The 23,233-nt window shown below is 39.6% G+C and overlaps 1 protein-coding gene across 2 annotated transcripts in view; it reads left to right on the top strand.

Moving 5' to 3' along the window:
- LOC111153611 (nuclear factor kappa B subunit 1) overlaps nucleotides 1-23,233 on the top strand; it is a 118,866-nt gene that overhangs the window by 26,581 nt on the left and 69,052 nt on the right. The window contains exons 3-5 of one of the 2 annotated variants that reach the window (XM_022512744.1): nucleotides 2,729-2,804; nucleotides 6,659-6,699; nucleotides 10,749-10,847. In XM_022512744.1, the coding sequence (XP_022368452.1) occupies nucleotides 2,729-2,804; nucleotides 6,659-6,699; nucleotides 10,749-10,847 (216 nt within the window). The remainder of the gene's footprint in view (nucleotides 1-2,728; nucleotides 2,805-6,658; nucleotides 6,700-10,748; nucleotides 10,848-23,233) is intronic. The other variant, XM_022512753.1, reaches the window with a different exon arrangement.

Below are 23,233 nucleotides of genomic sequence, written 5' to 3'. Positions count from 1 at the left end.
TCCCTTGTCTCAAGCTTAACGGTATGTATTTCCTGAGGCATTCATGTCCTCAGTGAACTATCCCGCATGTTTTAATGTATTCCGGAATTTGGTCTCCGACTGTGACCTAAAGCACACAGCAAGCTGCAGCTCACAACGCGGCTTCTATCTGCCTCGTCTGAAGTGGAGTGTGCATCTCACTCCCAAGACCAGTGCTCTGCTCTCTACTAGGTTAGTTTGGCCCCTCCGCCTGCCACAGGACCAGAGAGAAGACATTTTCTGGCCAGGTCATCTCTCTTGCTCTGAAACTGACCGGCCAATACTCTCTGTAAGGTGGGGCCCATTTTTTAAGATAGCATGGGGTTTTTTTTGTTTGTTTTTCTGTTTTTTCTAAAGATTTTATTTATTTATTTGACAGACAGAGATCACAAGTAGGCAGAGAGAGAGGAAGGGAAGCAGGCTCCCTACTGAGCAGAGAGCCCGACACAGGGCTTGATCCCAGGACCCTGAGATCATGACCTGAGCCAAAGGCAGAGGCTCCAACCCACTAGGCCACCCAGGGGCCCCGATAGCATGTTTTTTTGATTCCTATTATTTTCTTTCCAGCGAACAACAAATAGCATAGATAAACTTTACTCGTAAGCACTGAAGTGGGGCAGATTTACTGTTCCTCAATTGAATTATTTGCATACCTCACAGCTGGATCTGAAATGTTCTTTGTTTAAACACCGTGTTTCTTACTCTTGATTTAACTAGGCATGCTAGGCTCATAGGTCCCAGGAACCTCCCATAATATACTAATAAAAAAAAAAAGGAGGGGTGCCTGGGTGGCTCAGTCAGTTGAGCATCTGCCTTCAGCTCAAGCATCAGCCTTCGGCTCAGGCCATGATCCCAGGCTTCTGGGATCGACCTTGCATCGGGCTCCCTGCTCAGTGAGGAGTCTGCTTCTCCCTCTCCCTCTGCCCCTCCCCCCAGCTTGTACATGCTCTCTTGCTTGCTCACTCACTCTCTCTCAAATAAATAAATAAATAAATATCTTTTAAAAAAGAAGGAGTAAATTGTAATGCTGGTTTTTCTTGTTGTTTAACACCAGCTTACTAACTAGCGTATCATAAAGAATGAAATACGGTTGGTTTATGTGCGGTCCACAGACGTTTCAAACAGATGACTTATTTAGATTGAAACAAATACTAAGCTCAGAAATACGAATTTTAAGTCCTGAATAAACTAATTGGAAAGGAAATTTTCTCTTGGGATAGGTAATTGTTAGTGACTTATCAAGATAGAATACATAATTCAATCAACACATATCACTTACCCACTGTGTTAGTTCTCTGTTGCTACTGTATCCAATTACCACCCACTTAGTGACTTAAAACAACACAAATTTATTCTCTTACGGTCTGAATGTCAGAAGTCTAAAATCCAAGTGTTCGCAGGGCTGCGTTCCTTCTGGAGGCTTTCTTGTCCTTGCTTCTTTGAGCTTCTAGAGGCAGCCTACGTTCCTTGGCCCATCACCCCTTCATCACATTAACTTCTTTTTTCCAGTCATACCTTCTACTGTACACTTTGATCTCCTCCATCCCTCTTACTGGGCCCACTTAGATAATTCAGGATTATCTCTCTATGTTCATATGAGAAAGAGAGAGAGCATGAGCAGTGGGGACTGGCAGAGGGATAGGGACAAGCAGAACTCCACAGTGAGCAGAGAGCCTGATGCGGGGCTCAGTCCCAGGGCCCTGAGATCATGACCTGAGTGGAACTCACTCAACAGACCAAGCTACCCAGGCACTTCTATGTTCATATTCTTAACTTAATAACATCTGCAAAATTATTTTTTCTCTATGAGATAGCATTTGCAAGTTCTGGGGATTAGAATGTAGTTGTCTTAGGGGGGAGGGTGCATTATCCAGCCTGTCACACCCACCAAATTCCAGGTATTTTGCATTGTGCTAGGTAAGTAAAGGTAGAAAAAAAAAAGTGAGGGAGCTCTGTGCTCAGTCGTATCTGCTGCTTAGACTGAAAGTTGTATTTTCAATTCTTTTGTAAATCGCTCCAGGGCTATTGCCTAATTCTTAAAGGTCTTGAAGTTGTATGGCTAGAGTAGGCATTTCTTTACCATCATAAAAGAAATATTTCTAGGATTTCTAGGACTATATTCCTATGCTCATATTTTTGAGAGTACGGCTTTAAATCATTTATTTAAAAAAAATTAAGGATTGGGGCGCCTGGGTTGCTCAGTGGGTTAAGCCTCTGCCTTCGGCTCGGGTCATGGTCTCAGGGTCCTGGGATCGAGTCCTGCATCGGGCTCTCTGCTCAGCGGGGAGCCTGCTTCCCCCTCTCTCTCTGCCTGCCTCTCTGCCTACTTGTGATCTCTCTCTCTCTGTCAAATAAATAAATAAAATCTTTAAAAAAATATATTAAGGATCCACTCTGCAATAAATAGACACTGGGACCTAAAGAAATACTAATAAGCAAGCTACACCAGTTGCTGGCCCTGTGGACTTTATAGTTAGGTCATTTTTCTCAAATCCCTTTGTCATATAAACATGGCCCAAACATGTAAAGTTCTGTATACATGAGAATTTCGCTAGGTCTCATGAAAGTGTTTTTAAAATCCTGATTTGAAATATTTCCAGATTTTTTTTGCTTTGGTTATCCAATAATTGTTTTAGGTGTTCCAACTTCAAATATTTAATACAATGTTGGAAAAATAAGGACTGAATTATTTAAATTTTCCTTTTTACAGATGTTTCCTTTGGATTCTTTGTCTCATACAATATTTAACCCAGAATTATTTCAACCAGACATGCCACTACCTACAGGTAAGAAACCTCTTCATTCCTGTTATCCTGTCATTTATTTTGCTTTTGCTTTTTTTTTTTTTAAATTCAAGATTTGCTAATAGCTTCTTTTAGACAGTCAGTAAGACTCCTAGAAAGGAAATGGTGATATATGTCATAAAAACCGTCACTAGACTCGTTGGAACTATATTTGCACAAACATGTTCCACCCCACTTACCCATTGTCTGACTTAAACAGTTGTTAGTCATATCTGTGAGGATGGCTTGGAAGGACTTTTTTTCTGGTAGCATTTTCCTTTTCACCAAGTCTTAATAGCTGTTGATTCTGTACAACTCCTCTTTCCTTTATCCCAGATGCACATGAGGTACTCTCTACTTCTCAGATCTATTCCCCAAACATTTATGTGAGTGTCTGTTGGGTGCCATCCACGATGCCAGGCTCTGGGAAAACAAAGTTTATAAAAGTTTACAAAATCATAAACATCATCTCAGTAGAAAAATCATCTTTTTAAAAAGATTTTGGCTTCACATTCTGACATTGGATAAAACTTGTGATAATCATCCTTCCTTCTAACACGACTATGTTTTACCATTGACAAATTGTTGAATCTTATATGAATGGTTTTAAAAATCAGCTCATTTAATCTCTTTTTATTTATTGATTGTATGTAAGCTTTGTGTGATGGCTCTTTTTATGTGCTCCTCATATCACCAGTGGGACTTAACATATGCTTCCAAGCAGATTGAGTAAATTTTGTAAGGTGTATATAGAACAGAGAGTTTTGTACTGGGGGCATCTGGCTGGCTCAGTTAGTAGAGCACATGACTCTTGATCCTAGGGTTGTGAGTTTGAACCCCATGTTGGGTGTAGAGATTACTTAAAAAAAAAAAAAAATACTAATAAAACAAACAACAGCAACAACAAAAAACAGTAAAACCTAAAGACTTTTGTAATCACCGAAGTGGACATTAGCTATTCTATTTACCGTGGACTTGGGTTGTCCTCATTGAAAGACTTCATCCAGTTAGGATCGTTCTCCCTTAAAATTATTATTGTTATTACAGTGCCCACTTTTCATTTTTTAGATCAAAAATGAAATGATCTTTTTTTTAATCTCTATTACGTATATCTAGGAATACTTGGGATGGAAAAAATAAATCTGCTCCATGTCCCCCTTCCTAGCAGAAGTTGTACTGCTGAGGGCTGTCTCTCTTTACCCCACAAAGGGTATTTCGTAGGCTGCCGTATGTGAGGTCTCGTGAAGTGCTGTGAATTCTGAGCTGTAGGTCAACTTCCTGTGAACAAGTAGAGATCTTGGTATCTTCTGCATTTCCTGTGAACTTTTTATTCTGGGGTTCAAAGTTCTTTCTTAGTATCAGTGCTTTATTGAAAGCCTAGGAACTTGGTTCTGCCCCTGGAAAACATAAACATTTCCATTTAATGCTTTGTAAATGCCAAACAGTACCCTGAGTAGATGCTTTCTTAATGTTTTTATTTCATCAAGTTTATGGAGGTTGAAAAAATCTCCGTAAATATGAGGTGGTCAGAGCTTCATGTTGTAGAAATTATTTTGCCATAGTATTAGAAAAACTCTTAAAATTATACCTCAAAATCTCATATCCCCGTTATTACCTCATCATGTTTATTGTTATGTTTTCCCCTCTCTGTTGCAGTGGCATAGTCCAGTTTTTATGATCCAAGATTTATGGATGTTTTATTCACATTTTAAAAGGGTAGAGAGGTTATGTAGACCGATATTAACTTGTAATTCTTATATGGGCTGTTGTATCTTCTTGAAATCTGAAACTATTAGTTCTACTACTTCTTGAAAACTCTCTGTGATAACGTACAACTTTTAGGTCTATAATGTTATATGTAAGTTAAATTTTTCTACATAGTGGGATGTTACTTCATGGCATAGAAATGTGGCCAAAAGAAAATTGGCATTAAAATGAATACATGCATATCAAATCTAGTTTTCTAGTTGATTTAACTTTTGAGTGTGTTCCCTAAAAGAGAAAAATGGCCCCGTTTCATTAATAAAATTCCCAAACCTTGGAATTTCACATACTTAAAGGAAATTAAGCCATATAGCAAAAATAATAAACCTTCCAAGTATTTTTAGAAGAGTTAATAAGTGAGAGATTGAAATTTAATGTAAATGTGACCTAACTCTTCTGTATTTTCCATGACATACAAAGGTTACTTTTTTAGAAGTCTCTCTTTTTGATTTAGCTTTGTAGAGGGAATATTTATATGAGTAGATTGGTTACCTTATCACACAAGCTGTATTAGTAGCATGAAAATATTTCTATTTCTAAGCAATTTTATCTCCTTATCAAAAATTAAGTCCTAGCCATTTTTTGGAAAATTTTTAAATTGCAGCTTTTTTCCTAAAAGTATTTTAAGGTATCCAGGATAAATTTCATATAGATAAGAGAAGATAATTTTCTTAAATTAATACTGCATTGGCCAGTCACTACCCATTTTTCCTTTCCTTGTGTATGTTTTGCTTCAAATTTAGTCATTTTTTAACTGACTTCCTTATAAATTTCTTGCATAGTAACAGGAAATAATTATACCTTTGTTTCCTCCAGTTCTCTAGCCTTATCCTGATTTATCATGACACGGAGAAGATAAAAATAAATTCTCTCTTAAGTTATAGTTTATTTTTTAATTTCGAAATGAAGGTTTAAATCTTCATAAACTTGTTTATCCAAAATATTATGAATTTCTGTTCTCTAAAAGAATAAACTTCTGGCTAAGAGACTGTAACAACTGAAATGAACACAGAACCATTCTCCTAGAATTTTGTTGGTATCAGACATCCTAATTTACAGTCAAATGAGTGAGAAACTCCGTATGCCTCTGTTACAGAGCTGTGGGTTATTAGACTATTAACATAAAAACCAGCTGGGGAGGTTGGGGACTTTCTCATATCGAACAATTTGATTTTATCCTACCAGAGGTTCTGATTTGCCTTTGATTTTTCCATAGTCAGATATAGTCAGGGTATGGATTAAGCTTCTAGTCTTCTTTATGTTCTTGTAATAATTTATTGAAATGCACCTACCTTCAGTTAAATTATTTTCAAAAAGGATTTTCTAAAATGCCTGTGCTGTTTTAGAGGAGTTGATGTGAAAGTATTCAGTATTCGGAAATTGTACACAAACATCAAAAGCTATGAATTAGCAAGAAAAGTCCACCAGACTTTTAGTCTGATAGACCAGATGAAATTTGGGAGGGCAGGGGAAGCAGCCTAGCCAGCTGGGGAATGAAGGCGGCACGTGGGGATTCAAATAAGGGAAAGGAACTGAACACTGAGTTCAGGAAGGGCAGGTAGCCTGAGATCACTCTGTGTGTTTCACACATGTGGGTGCCCGCTCCATCTCTTCTACTTTCACATGAGGCGCATTCTCTTTGAGGAATGGAAGTCAGTGTCTAATGATGTGAAAGCAAAAGGAAATGTCATGGTGCCCAGGATATGGTTACTGCTTTTAATTGGTATTTGTGTCATTTTCAAAATGCTTTGTTAGTAGTCAAGATTGTGAAGGATGTTGACCTCTTCATCCTTGCCAGACAGACATCACACCTTTTCTTGGATCATGCAATGTGCTATCACCATTCGACAAGTGTTTATTTATCGTGGTTCTCTAAAGGCATAAAACTGTTATTAAAAATAAATTTGCTAGTCAAATGAGGAAGGTAGATTATATCGGTATGGAATATTAGCTAAAAAATGAATTTGAAACCTCTACTTAAAAACATAATTTCAGGGTTGGTTTTTTTTTTTTTTAATTTGCTTTATATTTTGTAGCCAATTTGAGAAACCTCACAGTTTCTTTTGCTTTCTGTTTGTTGTTTTCGCTTTTAGCAGATGGTCCATACCTTCAAATATTAGAGCAACCTAAACAGGTAAGAGTTAAAGGGATGGGACTTTGTCTTTAAATGTGAGATCCATAAGTCTCATATTCATATCTCAAGCACTGAATAAAATGACAAGTGAATTTTATGAAGGGGGTAGCTTATCTAGAAATGCAGCAGCCTGCCAAATTATCTGATAACTTCATTTGTCTACTTCACATTCTTCCAAGTGTCCTGAGCCTCAGTAGTAGTTCTGTGAAACCTAGATGATTATAGATCCTTGCTATCTCACTATCTCCACCATCTCTGCATAGCAGGCCACTCCTAGGAAAGGCAGAGGTTGTCTCCATTCATTTCCATTTATAAGGAAACGGCCATCCATGCAGTTCATATACACTAATGTACACCCATCAACTCTGTTCCTGCACAACTCTGTTCTTCACCTTCCTCCTTCCTTTAGAAGTTCCAGCCTGTTTTGTTTTTTCTTTGGAGCACGTGACCTAAGATTTTAAGTACCAGTGGGGTGTAGGTAATGTATTAAGAGGGACAATTGAGTCCTTGTCCCTCTGGTGTTAACCTGAGACTCACCCCCATTGGAGACTGAAGAGGAGTATTTTATTTTGTCAGGTTCTTCCTCTTACCACTAATTTTGTCGGGGATGCCTGGGAATTGAAGTGGCTTCCTCGCCATGCCCCGACCGTGTGCATAAATATTTACTGGAAATTAGATGAGACCATTTTTATGAAAGAGGAGGGAAGAGAATCTTCATGCTTCTCTTAGAGGGTATGGGGAGAACTGAATTATTAGGGGATTTTTAGACTGGTACAAGTCCCCACAGAATGAGGACAGAGTGAGTAGATCTCTGAATGGATGTGTTTACCACATTTGACGAGACTGGAGATGCATATACTTGCTGTCTTGCACTTACTACCCAAAACATTTCTTAATGTTTCTAGTAGCTCGGTAGAGTGAGGGTAACACTTCTGCTTTGTGTAACACTGAACCAGTGCTAACTAGGTCAAGAACTTAAATAAAGCATCCATCCATTGTGGTTACTGCAATTGTGATATGTGTTCAGATTTCGGTTAGAATTTAAAGGATAGAACTATCTTAACTATCATTATAGGGCTGAACCGAGATAAAAAGCTTTCAATGTGGAGAATGCCATGTGAGACTTCGGACATTGTTCTGGTCACTTGTGGTAGCAGACCCACTCCATGGGCTGCCAGCAGGACTTGCTTTGCCTTACCTCCATGTCCAGTTCTTTAGTGTGACTTCTCACAAGATGTAGCCATTTTCTCAGAGACCTTCCCGGTGCAAGTTTATCTCCTGGAAGCCTGTGCAGTGGTCTGGCCTCCTGGAAAATTCCCTAACTTGCAAAATCTGCATTAACTCATGAGAATGAGACATCAAACCCAAATCTGTTGTCTCTGCATACCAGGCAAAGCATGTTTTTCAAATATCTATTTTCATAAGCATAAATAATAAGAATTTTTAAATGCAGTTCCCTATTATGGGTCCAACAGTCATAAGGAAAAATTGACACCTATGATTTACCTAAAGGGCTGTGTAGTTCCAAAATTCAAGATTTAATTCACTACGCACAGATGTCTAAAAGCTCACCTGAGTAACACAATGTGTTTGTTTACCAAGCTGATGTTATTTTGATGTCTGACTCCAGTGAAAGTAAAAAAGATTGCATTCAAGTCAGACTTTCTGACCGGATGAATGTAGCCCTTGCCTTTGAGGTTGATGACTCATCGTAAGCAAATGGAGTTACTAAAATGAATGGCTGTGGATCGACAAACCTCTAATCTCAAAAATTGAGAATCAGAAACACATTTCGACTATACATGTGAAGACATCCTATCTTTCTCAAAAAAATGTAATAAATTTCCATCCTCAGGTTAAAAATTCCTATGCACAGAAGTTTAGATCCTCTTACGCAACCATGAATGCTACCTATTGTTTTTCAAACTGTTTGCAAGCTATTGAGACATTTCTCTTTCCTCATATTTCATTTGACATGACTCCCAATAAGATATAAAAGTATACGTGTGTATATTTTTCCACGTGCCTAAAGGAATTTTGTGATTAAAGATAATAATGACTTTATTAAATTTTTTCATTAAAAAAACTTTAAATAAAAGTTAGAAAAATATTTTTTCTTTGTCACAATTTTCCCCAGCTCTGACAGAGATGAGTCATAGTGTAGACAACTAATCTTTAGAATATCCAGTTCTGTCACGTATTATTCAGTGCTAATTATCTAATGCTTTTTTAAAAACTGAGGTTGTATTTAAGTAGATTAGCAGTCAGTAAATCTCTGTCTTTATGGTTAGTCAGTTCTGGAGGCTTATGTAACATGCTGCTGCTTTTTCATGCTATTCGAAATTTCATTCAATTATTAAAAATAAGCCAACAGCCCTTGTCTATAAAAGGTGTAGGGCTGAATTTGTAACTTACTTTTTGGTTTGGATTTGGTGAGAAACAAAAGAGAGGAATTGCTCCTAATGACTAACCTCACCTCAAAAGGTTTCCCTGGTATTAGGTCTGAATTCTCCTGAGCAGTCATATGCAGAAGTTGTTTTAAGTCCCAGGTTATTGAGTTGATCATACGCTCTAGATCTGTGTATGACTTGAGGAACTTTCCCACACTAGGCAATTTATTTCAGGCCTTACTCATCCTGTGAAATATGCTTTAGAACCAATCCTCTTTGGAAATCAGAGAGTTCTCAGAAAATATAGGGAGGTTCCAGACACTTACCAGAGGTTTAAATTAGTTTAGGTTCCCTGGACCACTCAGAATATTTTCCAAGACCCTATGATGAATAATGAAATGTCGTGCAATCTAAGGAGGGCAAGAATTTTTACATTGAGCCACGACTTAAAACTGTTAAAACCTTTGCGTTTGCCAGGCTTTGCAACTGTTAAGAGTATGGAAAGTAGAAAGCCCCGACTGGCAGGTAGTGGGTGTGTGGAGCTCCTGATGGCCTAGTGATCTAGCACTGTTTATATGAAATCAGTCCCACTATAAAAATAAATGGAAGGTGAGGCTGTTCCTTCAAGTATATTAAGGTATTTAAAAAGGATTTTAAAAAAGAAAAACTGGTTAAATTTAAACTATAACACCAACATACTGATTGACAGCTGTATTAAGTTGAGTCTTTCAGGAAAAACATTGAAAGCTCCCTCAATATTAAGCTTCCTTAATATCAGATACATTTTCATAGTATCCATTGCTGCTTTATTCTTGGTATACAAATAGGTACAGTTATCACTGTTAGCTTTGCAAAGCATAAAATGCTAGAACTGGAATAGACCTTACAGATGGTCTTGTCTAATCTTCTCATCTGTATAGATTAAACAACAACAACAACAACAACATGGAACTTTGGTGTTCATCAGCCCACAGTAGTTCACATGGTTCAAAGCTTCCAGCCATCTCTTCATTGATTTGCTACATTTGTAGAATTCTTGGGTTAAGAATATTGAAAGGGATTATCTGGTTTTGGATTACTCAGGTCAGTTAACATACCAAGCCTGAGCTTGATGGTATCAATAGTCAGAAGATCCGAAATCTTCTCAACTTTAGCAGAGTATGTCCTACAACACGGATGCAATGTATCTAACAGGACATTTCTATAATCCCTCCTGAACCAACTGTGATCAGAGTAGATAAAGGAATGCCTTTAAGTAAGAGTCAAAGAAGCTTAAGTCAGTAATGTGGCCAAGTTTGGAGCTTGGCTGCAGCAATTCTGGATGAGGAAACTCTGATTCAGACAAGCTGCAGCATGCCCAGTCTGGGCTTCAAACCTTCAGCAGCTCACTCTCCGCATACGCACAGCAGGAGAGGTCCTGCCAGGTTAGGGACCTGGCTTTTAAGCCACAGCTCAGTACACAAGTATCAATTGACATCTATGTTTATAATAAGATTATGGGAAAAGTGGTTCTTGTTTGTAGAGTCCCCTTTCACAGTGTATGCTTTTCCTCTCTCACCTAGTACATACAAGAATAAAAAAAAATTTGTATATAACTGTGCCCCTATAATTTTTAATAAGTATTTCTCAAACTTGTTGACTCTGTATTCACCTTTGCAGAGAGGATTTCGTTTCCGTTATGTATGTGAAGGCCCATCCCATGGTGGACTCCCCGGTGCATCTAGTGAAAAGAACAAGAAGTCCTACCCTCAGGTCAAAGTAAGTTTGTGATGTCCTTCTATATGATTCCAGAAGATTTGATTGCCTAAGAGCAAAAGAAAGGAATGCTTTAAGGGAGTACCATCTGCCTTTGGTCCTAAGCTGTTCACATGATCATTATGATTTTTAAGTAAGAAATTTGTCTCTTAGCAATAGAAGTGACACATTTTAAGATTCTATTAATATTTCCATGTAGTAGAAATTATCTCAACATCAACCAACATTTACTACTTCTTGATCATCTTCAAGTGGTTTTTAGTTGCAATGCTTCCTGAAATTTTAATAAGTCTTCGAAAGAAGTGCTTGATTTCAGCCCTTGGGAGATGTAGTGAGAAACAGCAGATGACTGGGTGTGGGATTATGTGGCGTCGTATCTAAGAGCATGAACTCAGATCCTGGCTCTGTGAAGAGCTGTGTGCCTTTGCCTGGGTTACCCAACACTTCTAGCCCTCGGGACCCTAACATGTACGATGCAGAAATGTTAATGGTCTGTACCTCATAGGGTCTTGTAGAGATGGAATGAAAACATGTATATTAGTGTTCCTCAGAGAGCCTGCAAGTCTTGTAGGGCCTCTCCTTGAGCGACTGTACAAATCACACGCTGGTCCACAGAACCTACTGCTTCCAGACGTGCCTGGAGCAGGCTTGGTCTAGGCTTTTACATGTCTTCAGGTTCTTTTTCTGTCTGTTAGTTTAATTGAGAATATCGTTCCCAGAGTTAGTTTGAGCTTTTTATTCTCATACCATGACGCCATGTTCCGTAGGCTGATTGCTAAGAGTTCTGCAGATAAACCAGTCAATAATTACAATTCTGCTATTTGTAAAAGTTTTGTTTGTTCAGTAATTCAAGACTTTGGCAAAAGACTATCAGCTCCGTTCCCACTAAGGTGTGAGTGCCTCTCGGGGTAGAACATTCTTCTATATTTTGTTGTTGGTTTGTTTTGGGAACTAGGTGAAGGGCAACAGGACAGATCCTCAGTAAAACCGTGATGTGAAGGAAATTTGTCTCTGGTGTTGCCAGCCTTGTGTTCTGCCTCCTGCCTCTTCTCCCTCTCCTCCCTCTCCACTTCCAGGTACAGGCCTCTCTAATTTCTGATCCCTGTTCCAAGACAGAAGACAAAATACTGTGATATCTGAGGATGATGACCTCATTTGAGTCATTTGAATGACACTCACGCATATCATCTAGTGTCAGTCCTACTTGACATTTTGCATTGGAAGTCTCCTAGCTAGCTGCCCTGTGGGATGAAAAGATGTTTTTCTCCCAGTCAGGGTCATCAGGCAGGGTAAATATGATGCGTTAACCACAGTCTTATGGTCTCAAGTCCTTTAGAACCTGGGTGAGGAAAGAGGAGCGGCAATTAAACAAGAGAATTAGCATTTATTAAGCACCAAAGAGTTGCCAAGTGCTTTAGATACATAATCTTTTCTAATCCTCACAACCACCCTGGTTGGTAAAAAGTGTTGTTTGTGAGGAGCCTGTGGCTCAGAGAGGAATTCACCTGTCTTTCTCAAGGATGGCTGGCTCTTCTTCGCAGACTGTTGCTTGTTGAACTCTCACGTGGAGTGCATCCGTGTGGGGTGCTGGAGGCAGGGATCTAGGGAACAGGACATGGGAGGACCAGGGTAAAATAAGGAACAGAGAACTGTAACTCTGAAAACAAGAGGGAGAGAGGCTTCGGGGGCAAAGTGTACTCAGATGTTAGGAAGTCAGAACCAGCACTTTTTTTTTTCTTTTCTTTTCTTTCTTTCTTTTTTTTTTTGGAAAGAGAGAGAGTGCATGCATGCAAAAAGTGTGAGAGGAGGAGAGAGAGAACCCTGAGTAGGCTCCACGACCAGTGCAGAGCCCCGATGTGGGGCTTGATCTCAAGACCCGAGATCATGACCTGAGCTGAAATCAAGAGACGGGTGCTTAGCCAGCTGGGCCACCCAGGCTCCCTCCAACCCTTGTCTTTTTAACATATGTGTCTGTGTATCATATACATAAATATTTCATGTGTTTATGTGTGTGTGCTTGTGATAAGGGTAATTGAAAGATACGTGTTATCAACTTTGGTGTTGGTTATAATTACTGAAGAATTAACATTAAGAGAAAAACTTTTTTTTCTGGACTGGCTCTGTACCAAAAAAATGTAAATTATGGTATTTTCATGAACTGCTTATTTGTAATGCTTCAGGCTTTTGTGGCTAAGTAGCAATTTTTGATACTAACAAATACATAGCATTACCTTTGTTGTAAATTTATTACCTAATAAAAAACTTGATCCACTTATGCTCAGTCTTCATACATCCTTCTCATATAGTGGTTGCTGCCTCACATTTACAAAATAATTTAGAAATGAAACAGCCTAATGGAGGCATTAAATGTTCTTATCAAATCATAGTTTCTGTATCAAGGAGTTTAATACTTAGTGGGAAATATAAGTATATAAACAACTAAAAATAAAGAAAGTCAAAATATAAATGTGCAAGATTGCTCATTATTACGCTGGAGCTACGGTGTCATTATTTCACCCAGTCATTTATTTTTTATTCACTGATTCAACATATACTTATTAAGCATTTATTCCAGTTGTAAGAAAAGGAAGAACAGTTTAGAGAATCTGTTACAAACTGTCATTGTTCTAGCTGGTCATTGTTTCCTGAGAGTTTAAATGCCTCTGCTCTTCATAACAGTTAAAGGAAGTCATTTTATTTATCTTAAAAGTTCTTACTCGGAAGGATGGAGAGGAGGGAGAGAAAGACACAGCCATGAAGTATTTGTCCCAGAGCTCTTTTCCCAATCTCACTTTTGATAGTGATAGTGAAACGGGACCTTTCAGGTTACGGAGGGGTTTTAAATCCCGACTCTCTGTAAAATTTAGACAGAGGAAAGATTTGCTCTCGGTATCTATCTCTTATCAGAAGGATCTTTACAATTTTACCTATAAAGATGTACCTGTAGCTTTGCAATTGTACCTATAAAGATATACCTATACCTGTAAAGATCCTCTTATCAGGAGGATCTTTACAATTGTACTTGTCTTCTGTTGTAGTGAACTAAGCACCCATTCTGTGTGAGGCTGGAAGGGAAGCAGTGGGCCAGATGCAACAGCAGCAGGGTTTCTCAGACTTGGCACTACTGACATTTGGGGCCAGAAAACTCTCTGTTGTAGGGGGCTTTCCAGCGCACTGCAGGTTACTCAACAGCATCCCTAGCTTCTACATACTAGAAGCCAGTAGCTTCTCTACAACTGTGACAACCAAAATTGTCTCTAGATACTGCTGTATCCCTGGGTGGGGGGCGGTGTGCAAAATTACCCTGCCACCTTGGAACCACCCATCTAGACACAGGGTTGAATCAAACGTAACCTCACTCCTCTGCCTCCTTTTCTACTATAAAGCTGCAGCACATGGGTTATATGGAATCGCCTAAGTATATTATGTTGCAGACATACATACTTTTCTCCATTATTAGTAGATACTTATTTTCAACATGATGATCACAGTGACTGTAGGATTTCTTCTTGGATCTCTGAGCTAGCATATTGGATATGAAAGAGAAAGAAAAGAGAAGAAAAAAGAGATCTTCAACATTCCATATTCTATGATGACTTCATATCTAAAAGTTAACACTTGGTCGTGAACTGTTGCAGAAGAGAAAGTGAAAGTGGAAACAGGCTCCGCCCAGGCAATGAGCCAGCAGAGTCGTGGTGGTGGGTGAGCAAGTGGGAGCTTCAGTGGGTGGTCCCCATCCTCCCCTCCAGTGTCCAGTGGAGGGAGGGATAACGGGGAGTGCCCCGCACTTACCCTAGAATCCATTCCTGCAGAAGTCAGAGGGAGGGCATTTAGATTTACTGGGAAGGAATGCTATTTCTGAGGTCTACATATGCTACATCTTTATTAAAGTACATTTGTTCAGCTTTAACAGTGAAATATTACAGGCTCTGCCTTTTCCTCACCTCCAGCCTCTTACTGTTCTGTCTTCCATTGTCTTTAAGCACACCATTCCATTTTTCAGGCATCTGAAAGGCTGGTGGCTTCCCGTGCTCTCTGTCACACACAGGCAACAGCAAAGGGTCAGGGGACCACCTCAAAAGCTACTGGGGTTGACTGTGACTTGGGGGCTGTAGACCCCTAACTGGCACTTTATAGAATGAGTGGATGTAAAAACCCACTGGGCTTACTCTCTTGCTAACTGTCCAAATATGATACTAGAGTTAAATCATTTTAAAACAACTCTAGGGGTCTACCCACTCCTCCTTTTTCTACTGGAATTTTATCCCATGCCTAAAACCCTATTTCTCATAAGCTGGGTGTGAGCCAGGCTTAGACCTGCTCTTCCAGTGTGGAGATTATTTCTAGAACTCAGGCTACGGACTGTTGGACCATCTGGTGTTCTGCATGCTTCTTTCAAGTCAGAATCCCATTCAGACTTCTAGAGCCTTGCTCTGTAAGTCTTCACATTCTTTTTATTTTTTTTTTAAGATTTTATTTATTTATTTAACAGAGAGAAAGAGGGAGAGAGAGCACAAGCAGGGAAAACTGCAGGCAGAGGGAGAAGCAGGCTCTCTGTTGAGCAAGGAGCTCAATGCAGGGCTCGATCCCAGGATCCTGGGATCATGACCTGAGCCAAAGACAGATGTTTAACGAACTGAGCTACCCAAGCACCCCTTCACATTCTTTAAAAAAAAAAAAAAAATTGTTTTAATTACAAAGTACTTCAAGCATATTTCAAGAACATGTAAAGATTGGTATAATAGACACCAGGTACACTATCTAGATTTAATAGATCTTAACATTCTACCATGTGTGCTTCTGATCTCTCTGTCTCTCAAATGAAACACAGTTACAGGTACAACCCCACCCATCTATCATTTTTTCCTTTTTCTTGGTAAGTAAACCAGTGTCCTGAACTTTCATTCTCCGATAGCCTTTACGACTTCTACTGCATAAATATGCTTCCATAAATATTGGCATTTTCAAGAGAATTAATTTTTACTGGCTTCCACCCTAATTTTCTATTATATATCATGGCTCCTTTTCAGGGCAAATGAGAATTAAAACTAAACTCCGTTGAAGATCAGTGTTTGCTTTGATCATGCTGATTCCTCTTTATCAGCTAGATAAAATTTATTCATTTACAACGTGGAGCTTGTTCTGACTCACAACAACAAAAAATAATACTGAGAGAAAAACCTAGGGAAAGTAAATATGCAGACTAACCCTTATGTGCCCTTTTTAAAGAAAAGCTTTCCTGTTGTTAAACATTTAATATTCTATTATACTACCCAATAAAGTTTCTCTTTAAAGTTTCCTCAGTTCTGATTTCATCATGGATCTCCTAATGGGAGAGGCTGGCAGAAAAGCACAAGTAGCTTCCTCGGGGCCAAGCTTGTCCCTGCCTGTTTTTGACTCAGCAAGGAGTGCCAAAGAAGGCTCGTTTCCCTCTTTTTCCCGAAAGTTATGCATCAGATTTTTTTTTTATTAATCAAACTGCTTTCCTCCACAGAGGTGGAAGGGTGCCAACAGGAGCAGTCCGATGGGGCTTCATAAACTCTCAGTGATTCTCTTCCAAAGCAGCAGAAAGTACCCGTCCTCAGCTGCTAGGACAACCTCCAGCAGAGCCCACTCTATGCCAAACAGAAATCAGTGTCAATGACCTTGATTCTAAAATACAAATAGCTCACCAGTGGGTATTTTTATTTTCTCTTCAGTTATAAATATCAAATGCAATGGACTACAACTTGAAACACAGCTGATGGAAGCATAACTATTTTTAATCGAATGTTTTCTGAAAGCTTTTTCTCACATATGTGTTCTTTCCTGAGGGTTTTACGTTGAACAGAAGGCATGTGTCGAAATATGTAGGTCAACAACAGCTTTATTGTTGTCCCCCTTGCCCACTTGATTTTTTTTTTTTTTTAAGTCTTCACTCTTGGTGCCTCTCACTTAAAAATCCTAAATGTTGAGTTCCATCAAGGTCAAATAAAGACCGGCTGATATGCTGTGGCGTTTAAGGCTATCACGTATCCTTGCATAACCTTTCCTTTGTATAGACTTGTCTGATCCAAGAGGTTTGCCATTTTAAGGATCTAGTTTTAATAGAAATTTTGAATAATTTAATCTGACTCAATTTCTAAAAACAACAGGGAAGAAAATCACCAGAACAAATTAGGCATGTGCATATAACCTAAGCTCATAGCATTTATTAAAATTTCCATCAACAGCCCTGAGCTGTTTCTTATTTACATATGTTCCTAGGGGAAATAACAACATCCCCTCCGTGCAGAGCCTTGTGCTCTGTATATTGAGGAGACGGCTTGTGACCTGAATCCCTTTCGGTGGTTTCAGAGAACTTTGGGACTTGTGAATTTCTGTGCAGAATTTTATGTTAATGTACATACATTTTTTTCTGGAGAAATAACTTTTTAATCAGATTTTCAAAGGGAAAGATTCAAACATGGTTAAGAATCAATGCCATATAGGGCACCTGGGTGGCTCAATGGGTTCAGCCTCTGCCTTCGGTTCAGGTCATGATCTCAGGGTCCTGAGATTGAGCCCCGCATTGCATCGGGCTCTCTGCTCAGCAGGGAGCCTGCTTCTCCCCCTCTCTCTCTGCCTGCCTCTCTGCCTACTTGTGATCTCTATCTGTCAAAAAAAATAAATAAAATCTTTAAAAAGAAAAGAATCAGTGCCGTGGAATACGTGTCTCTGTAGCTTTGGACAGCAGCTAATTAAAAAATTGGTGTAGGGACACCTGGGTGGCTCACTTGGTTAAGCGGCTGCCTTCGGCTCAGGTCATGATCCCAGTGTCCTGGGATCGAGTCCCGCATCTGGCTCCTTGCTCAGCGGGGAGCCTGCTTCTCCCTCTGCCTCTGCCTACCACTCTGTCTGCCTGTGCTCATGTTCTCTCTCTCTCTGACAAATAAATAAATAAAATCTTAAAAAAAAATTGGTGTATAATATATGTATATAATGTCTTTGTAAATTTTTTCAGTTTTTATTTTTGTACTTTTTAATTTTATAGTTATGTTTTTGCATTTTCTTATCCATTGTAAGTGAGTTGAAATACTTCAGGGTTGAAATACAAAGCTCAGGAAAGCCTCCCTTGCCTTTGGTTGCAGGGTGGAAAAGAAGGGAGACTTATTATCAACAGACACAGAAGGTGAATGGGCTTCGCTGCTTTCTCTCTCTTGCCCTTCCATACTGATGCTGATTCAGCATGAAGCTAACCATTAGTAATTGAAGTTAAAAGGAAGAAAATTCATTTACCAAATATTCATTAAGCCCTATGTTCCCGGTCCTGCTCTAGGCAAGCAGACAAAACTCTCTCCTCTGTTGCAACCACAATCTGGACTTCTAGATAATTTTTCTTTCAAGTAGTTCAAAGTTTTGTATTTGGCCCCTAAAACAAAATATTACCTAGTAGAATATATTTAAAAAGAGCCCTCTAAATTCACTGTATGTATTCATCGTCTCTATTATGAACTAGAGAGATCTACTCATTAAGGAAACTTCTAGCAGAGATTGTAGCTGTGAAGCTTAACCTTTAAGAGATTATCAAGGGAACCACAGATTGTCTGAGTTTTAAGTTTTGTTTTTGTGTGTCCTGGCTTGGTGACCGTCCTCTGCGGGCCATTCGCATTTTTCTTCCCTCTCCTCTTCTTTAAATACATGATTGTCCTGGGACCATTCTTGAACCTAAAACAAATCTCTGATGGCTTCTAACCCCTGTGAGCTCAGTCTGAAGATTATATATAGCGTCTCTCCATTCCATTCAGGAATTCAGGTCTCATAAAGTCACATACTGGTAATGCTTCTGGATAAGATAAGACTATCCGGAAGTACTACAGCCCTCAAAATGTGTAACACCTCCTCCTCCACAGACAAGCTGTTTCTCAGCCTGTCAGCTGGTCTAGAGGTGAGACAGTAGACTCCCTGGCAGTCTCAGCCTCCTCTCCTCACCAGCAGGGCAGGACTATACTCACCTCCCAGAAGTCTCCTGTGGGTACTCTGGAAGGTGCAGGAAGACTTTCACAGGCAGTTCCTCTCACCTTGAGGTCCCTGTCCACCCAGTAGAATGATTATGAGAATGGATTGTTGTGCTTACTTTCGTCATCTCGTTTAGGCATCACAACAGTCCACTGAGGTAGGTTCCCTGATCCTCATTTGATAAATGAGAACATCGATGCCTAGAAGAGTTAAGAGGCTTACCCTGAGTCTCACAGTCTTTCTGTGAGTGCAAGATTTCTGTTCAGACAGTATGAATTTTTTTTTTAAGATTTTATTTATTTATTTGACAGAGAGAGCAGGAGCAGGGGAGCAGAGGGAGAGGGAAAAGCAGGCTCCCCACTGAGGAGGGAGCCTAAAGCGGGGCTTCCATCCCAGTACCCTGAGATCATGACCTGAACCAGAGGCAGACGCCAGCCACCCAGGCGCCCCCAGGCAGTATGATTTAAGAGTCCATACTCTTAACCATCAGGAGATACTATTCATTATTGAAATATTAAGGGTCTTTCTACTTATGAGGGTCCTTTAAATCTATGGTTCCCACTCATCAGAATCACCCAAGAGTATTCTAACTGCAGAGATGCCTGGGACCTGTTCCACACATGCTAAGTCACAATGGGTCATTTAGCCAATCTGGGATTCTATAATTCTATGATAATTTCTGAGGGCTTATGTCATATAATGACAAGATATAACAATAGTTGAATGAATAGGTAAATCACGGTATAACTGCAGAATAAAATATTATGCCACTGTTTTTAAAAAACAGTGTGAAGGGGCACCTGAGTGGCTGAGTTGGTGAAGCGACTGCCTTCGGCTCAGGTCATGATCCCAGAGTCCTGGGATCGAGCCCCACATCAGGCTCCCTGCTCATTGGGGAGCCTGCTTCTCTCTCCCTCTCTGCTGCTCTGCCTGCTTGTGCTCTCTCACTCTCTCTGTCAAATAAATAAGTAAAATCTTTTTAAACAACAACAACAAAAAAAAACCTCTATGAAGACTGTACAACATGGAAAACTGCTTATGGGCTAATGTTAAGGGAAAAAAAAAGCAGAATTCCAAATTAAAAATATAACCACTGAAATTATTTAACTCAGTGAATGAGTTAAAATAAAGATTAGAGGGGCACTTGGGTGGCTCAGTTGGTTGAGCAGCTGCCTTTGGCTCGGTCATGATCCTGGGGTCTTGGGATTGAGTCCCGCATCGGCTCCTTGCTCAACGAGGAGCCTGCTTCTCCCTCTGCCTGCTGTTCCCCCTGGTTGTGCGTGCTCTCTCTCTCTCTGACAAATAAATTTTTAAAAAAATCTTTAGGGCCGCCTGAGTGGCTCATTGGGTTAAGCCTCTGCCTTCGGCTCAGGTCATTATCTCAGGGTCCTGGGATCGAGCCCCGCATTGGGCTCTCTGCTCAGCAGGGGGCCTGCTTCCCCCTCTCTCTCTGCCTGCCTCTCTGCCTACTTGTGATCTCTCTCTCTCTATGTCAAATAAATAAATAAAATATTTTTTAAAAATCTTAAAAAAAATCAAGATTAGAGACAGTTGACTTCAATTATCAAATGGAAAAATAGATCTGAAATAATTTCCTGGAATGTATCACAGAAGGACAGAAACCTTGAAGGAAAGAGTGAGATAGAGGGTACAGGAGAGAGAGCAACACGTGTCTGACTGAAGGCCTGGAAGGAGGTGATAAAGAGGCAGGTTTCTGGTTCTACGCTTAGAGGTTCTGGGGCTTAGGTAAGGTCAGGTGTGGCTTATGGACCACACCTTTAGGTTTCAAAGCATTACCTCTGAAGTCAGCCAGTTTAGAGCTGGGCGTGATGTTGATTCCTTGCTTTGCCACTAACTAGCAGTGTTGCTCAACTTGGCCAGACCTTAGTTTCTTCATCTATAAAGTTGAGGTAAATAATATGTACTCCATAGGATATGCATATAAATTAAATTATTCATTGCATTGCACATAGTAAGCACTTAAAAATAGTAGTTGCTTTCATTTTATTTTATTTTATTTTATTTTATTTATGATTGAGAGAAAACATGTGTGAGTAGGGATTGGTAGGGGGGAAGGGGAAGAGGGAGAAAGAGAATCTCAAACAGAGATGTCCATCATGGAGCCCAACGTGGGGCTTGATCTCATGACCCTGAGATCATGACCTGAGCCGAAATCAGGAGTCAGATGCTAAACCAGTTCAGCCACTGAGGTGCCCCTTTACTTTTATTTTTATATACCCACAGTAATTTAAGTGTTGAGTGACAACTTTGCTAATTGGTTTATGGAATCATGCAGTTACACAAAAACTTCACCAGTCCACTAATTTATTTTTAGCACAACCTCACTAATTAGTATTGTTTCCACTTTATTTACACCATGTCCTTCCTTCTGTCTGGGGTTTTTTAAGTAGGAGATTGAAAAGAGATCCTATGCCAAAAGCTTACTTGTAGATGTAACATATGTTTTCTTATGAAAATATAGGTAATCAGAAGCCAGAAAGGAGTGTATTCAACTTTTGTTAGGCTCCTTAACTGCGTTCTCTTCGACACTATGCATGCACTGATTTCGTTTGCGTGAGTACTGTATTAATTCCTAGGGTTGCCATAACAAATTACCACAAACCGGGTGAAGCAATGGCAATTTATTCTCTAACAGTCCTGGATGCTAAAAGTCAAAACGCAAGTTGTCAGCAGGGCCATGCTCCCTCTTAGGGCTCCAGGGAAGAATCCTCCCTCCCACTTTCTAGCTTCTGGTGGTTGGGAGCTGGCAATCCTGGACACTCCTTGGCTTGCTAGCTGCAGCACTCCACAGTTTCTGCCTTTGTCTTCACATAGCTGTCTTCCCTCTGTGTCTGAATCTACCTCTCCTTTCTCTTATAAAACATCGGCCTTGTGTTTCAGGCCCACCACTATCCAGTATGACCTCATCTTAATTAATTACATCTGCAAAGACCCCATTTCCAAATATGGTCACATTCTGAAGTGCCGGGTGAACATTGAACTATTCAACTCATTAGGCGTGTGTCCTGGCATTAAGCTTATAAACCAGTGGTTTTGAGGTATGGGATAAAGACCATTTTAGCCCCATTTTGCACACAGAAAGACACTTCCATATATCTGCTGTGTTCCCTTATATATCATTAATATAGATTTAGGGAGTAGTAGAAAATCTTTCAATTTAGAGAAGTTTGTCAGTATTTTGAATAATTTGTTTAAGAAAGCAACTCCTGTGTTATTTCCCCCATTCAGTAGATGTTGGACCTTCAATACAGTTGTGTGCTAGTAACTGTTTAATAACCAACTGTCCAGGAGAACAAAACAAAGCCCTGATTTGTAGTATTTGTCAGTTTCCTGGATGTAAATACTCCCACCATGGTCAGTTTCAAGCTATCGGTATGAAGTACTAGCTTGCAAAATTTCTGAAAATTTAACAATCAGTCCTGTGAGCGGGTCAGACCAATTCCATCCATAACCATTGCAAGATTTCACAAAGAGAAAGGCATGAGATCCTATCCTAGATATTAACCCCAGTGAACAATAGAACAACAGAAGATTATGAATTGCTTCATATAAGGCACTTTATTTATGCTTTACACAATACAGGGGACTTTGCAGGATCTAAGTAAACCCATTAAGTTGCTGAAGTGAAGATATCTGTCATGTAGTAGATAAGTAGAGTTGTGGTCTTGTGAGCAAAATACTGTACTTGAAAGCAAAAGCTGGATCTTGCTCAAGATTGTGCCCTTAAAGATGATGTGATCTTTCACATTGCTAAATCTCTTCAGACTTTATTTTTCTCATTTATAAGATGACAATAAAAATACCTACTTTGCAGGAAGAGTACCAGCATTAAGTGAAGTAACTGACATACAAGCACCTGGCACATCTATAGCATTAAATGTGCTATAGAATTAAATTAAATCACTCAGGACATGTTTATGTTTTTAATAAAAAAAAAAATCATGAAAATGTCTGTAACATGATTGTGAGTTCCATGAGGGCAGGCAGGAATTTTTTTTCTGTCTTGTTTACTGCTGTTATCTCCAGCACCTGGAATAGTATGCAGTGAGTAACCAGTAATTGTTTGGATAATGAGTGAATCATCAATATGCAGGAAATGCTAGAATTAGACCTCCCCAAAGGAGCACGAGTACTATCATAATACAGCTAAAGAAGACACGCTTAATGGGATGTAATAAGAATAGGTTGTTACTGGAAGCATCACGCCTTTGACCAGCCTTCAAGGCTTCACTCCAATTGCTCTCTGTCTCGTTCTTCCCATCTCACCATCCTTCTCTTCCTTTTCCTCCCTTACTGCACCTGATCAAGAATCAGGTGATCGTGTCCTCATCCCACTGAGTTGGGACACTGTAACTTAGACCTTAGCCACGTCTCTAAGTTTTCTGAGTTGA

This window comes from Enhydra lutris, unplaced genomic scaffold, assembly GCF_002288905.1.
Source record: "Enhydra lutris kenyoni isolate GAN:26980312 unplaced genomic scaffold, ASM228890v2 scaffoldscaffold3, whole genome shotgun sequence".
NCBI classification, from domain to species: domain Eukaryota; kingdom Metazoa; phylum Chordata; class Mammalia; order Carnivora; family Mustelidae; genus Enhydra; species Enhydra lutris.
The sequence above is the reverse complement of the archived record's forward strand: the minus strand, read 5'-3'. Positions and strand labels throughout refer to the sequence as shown.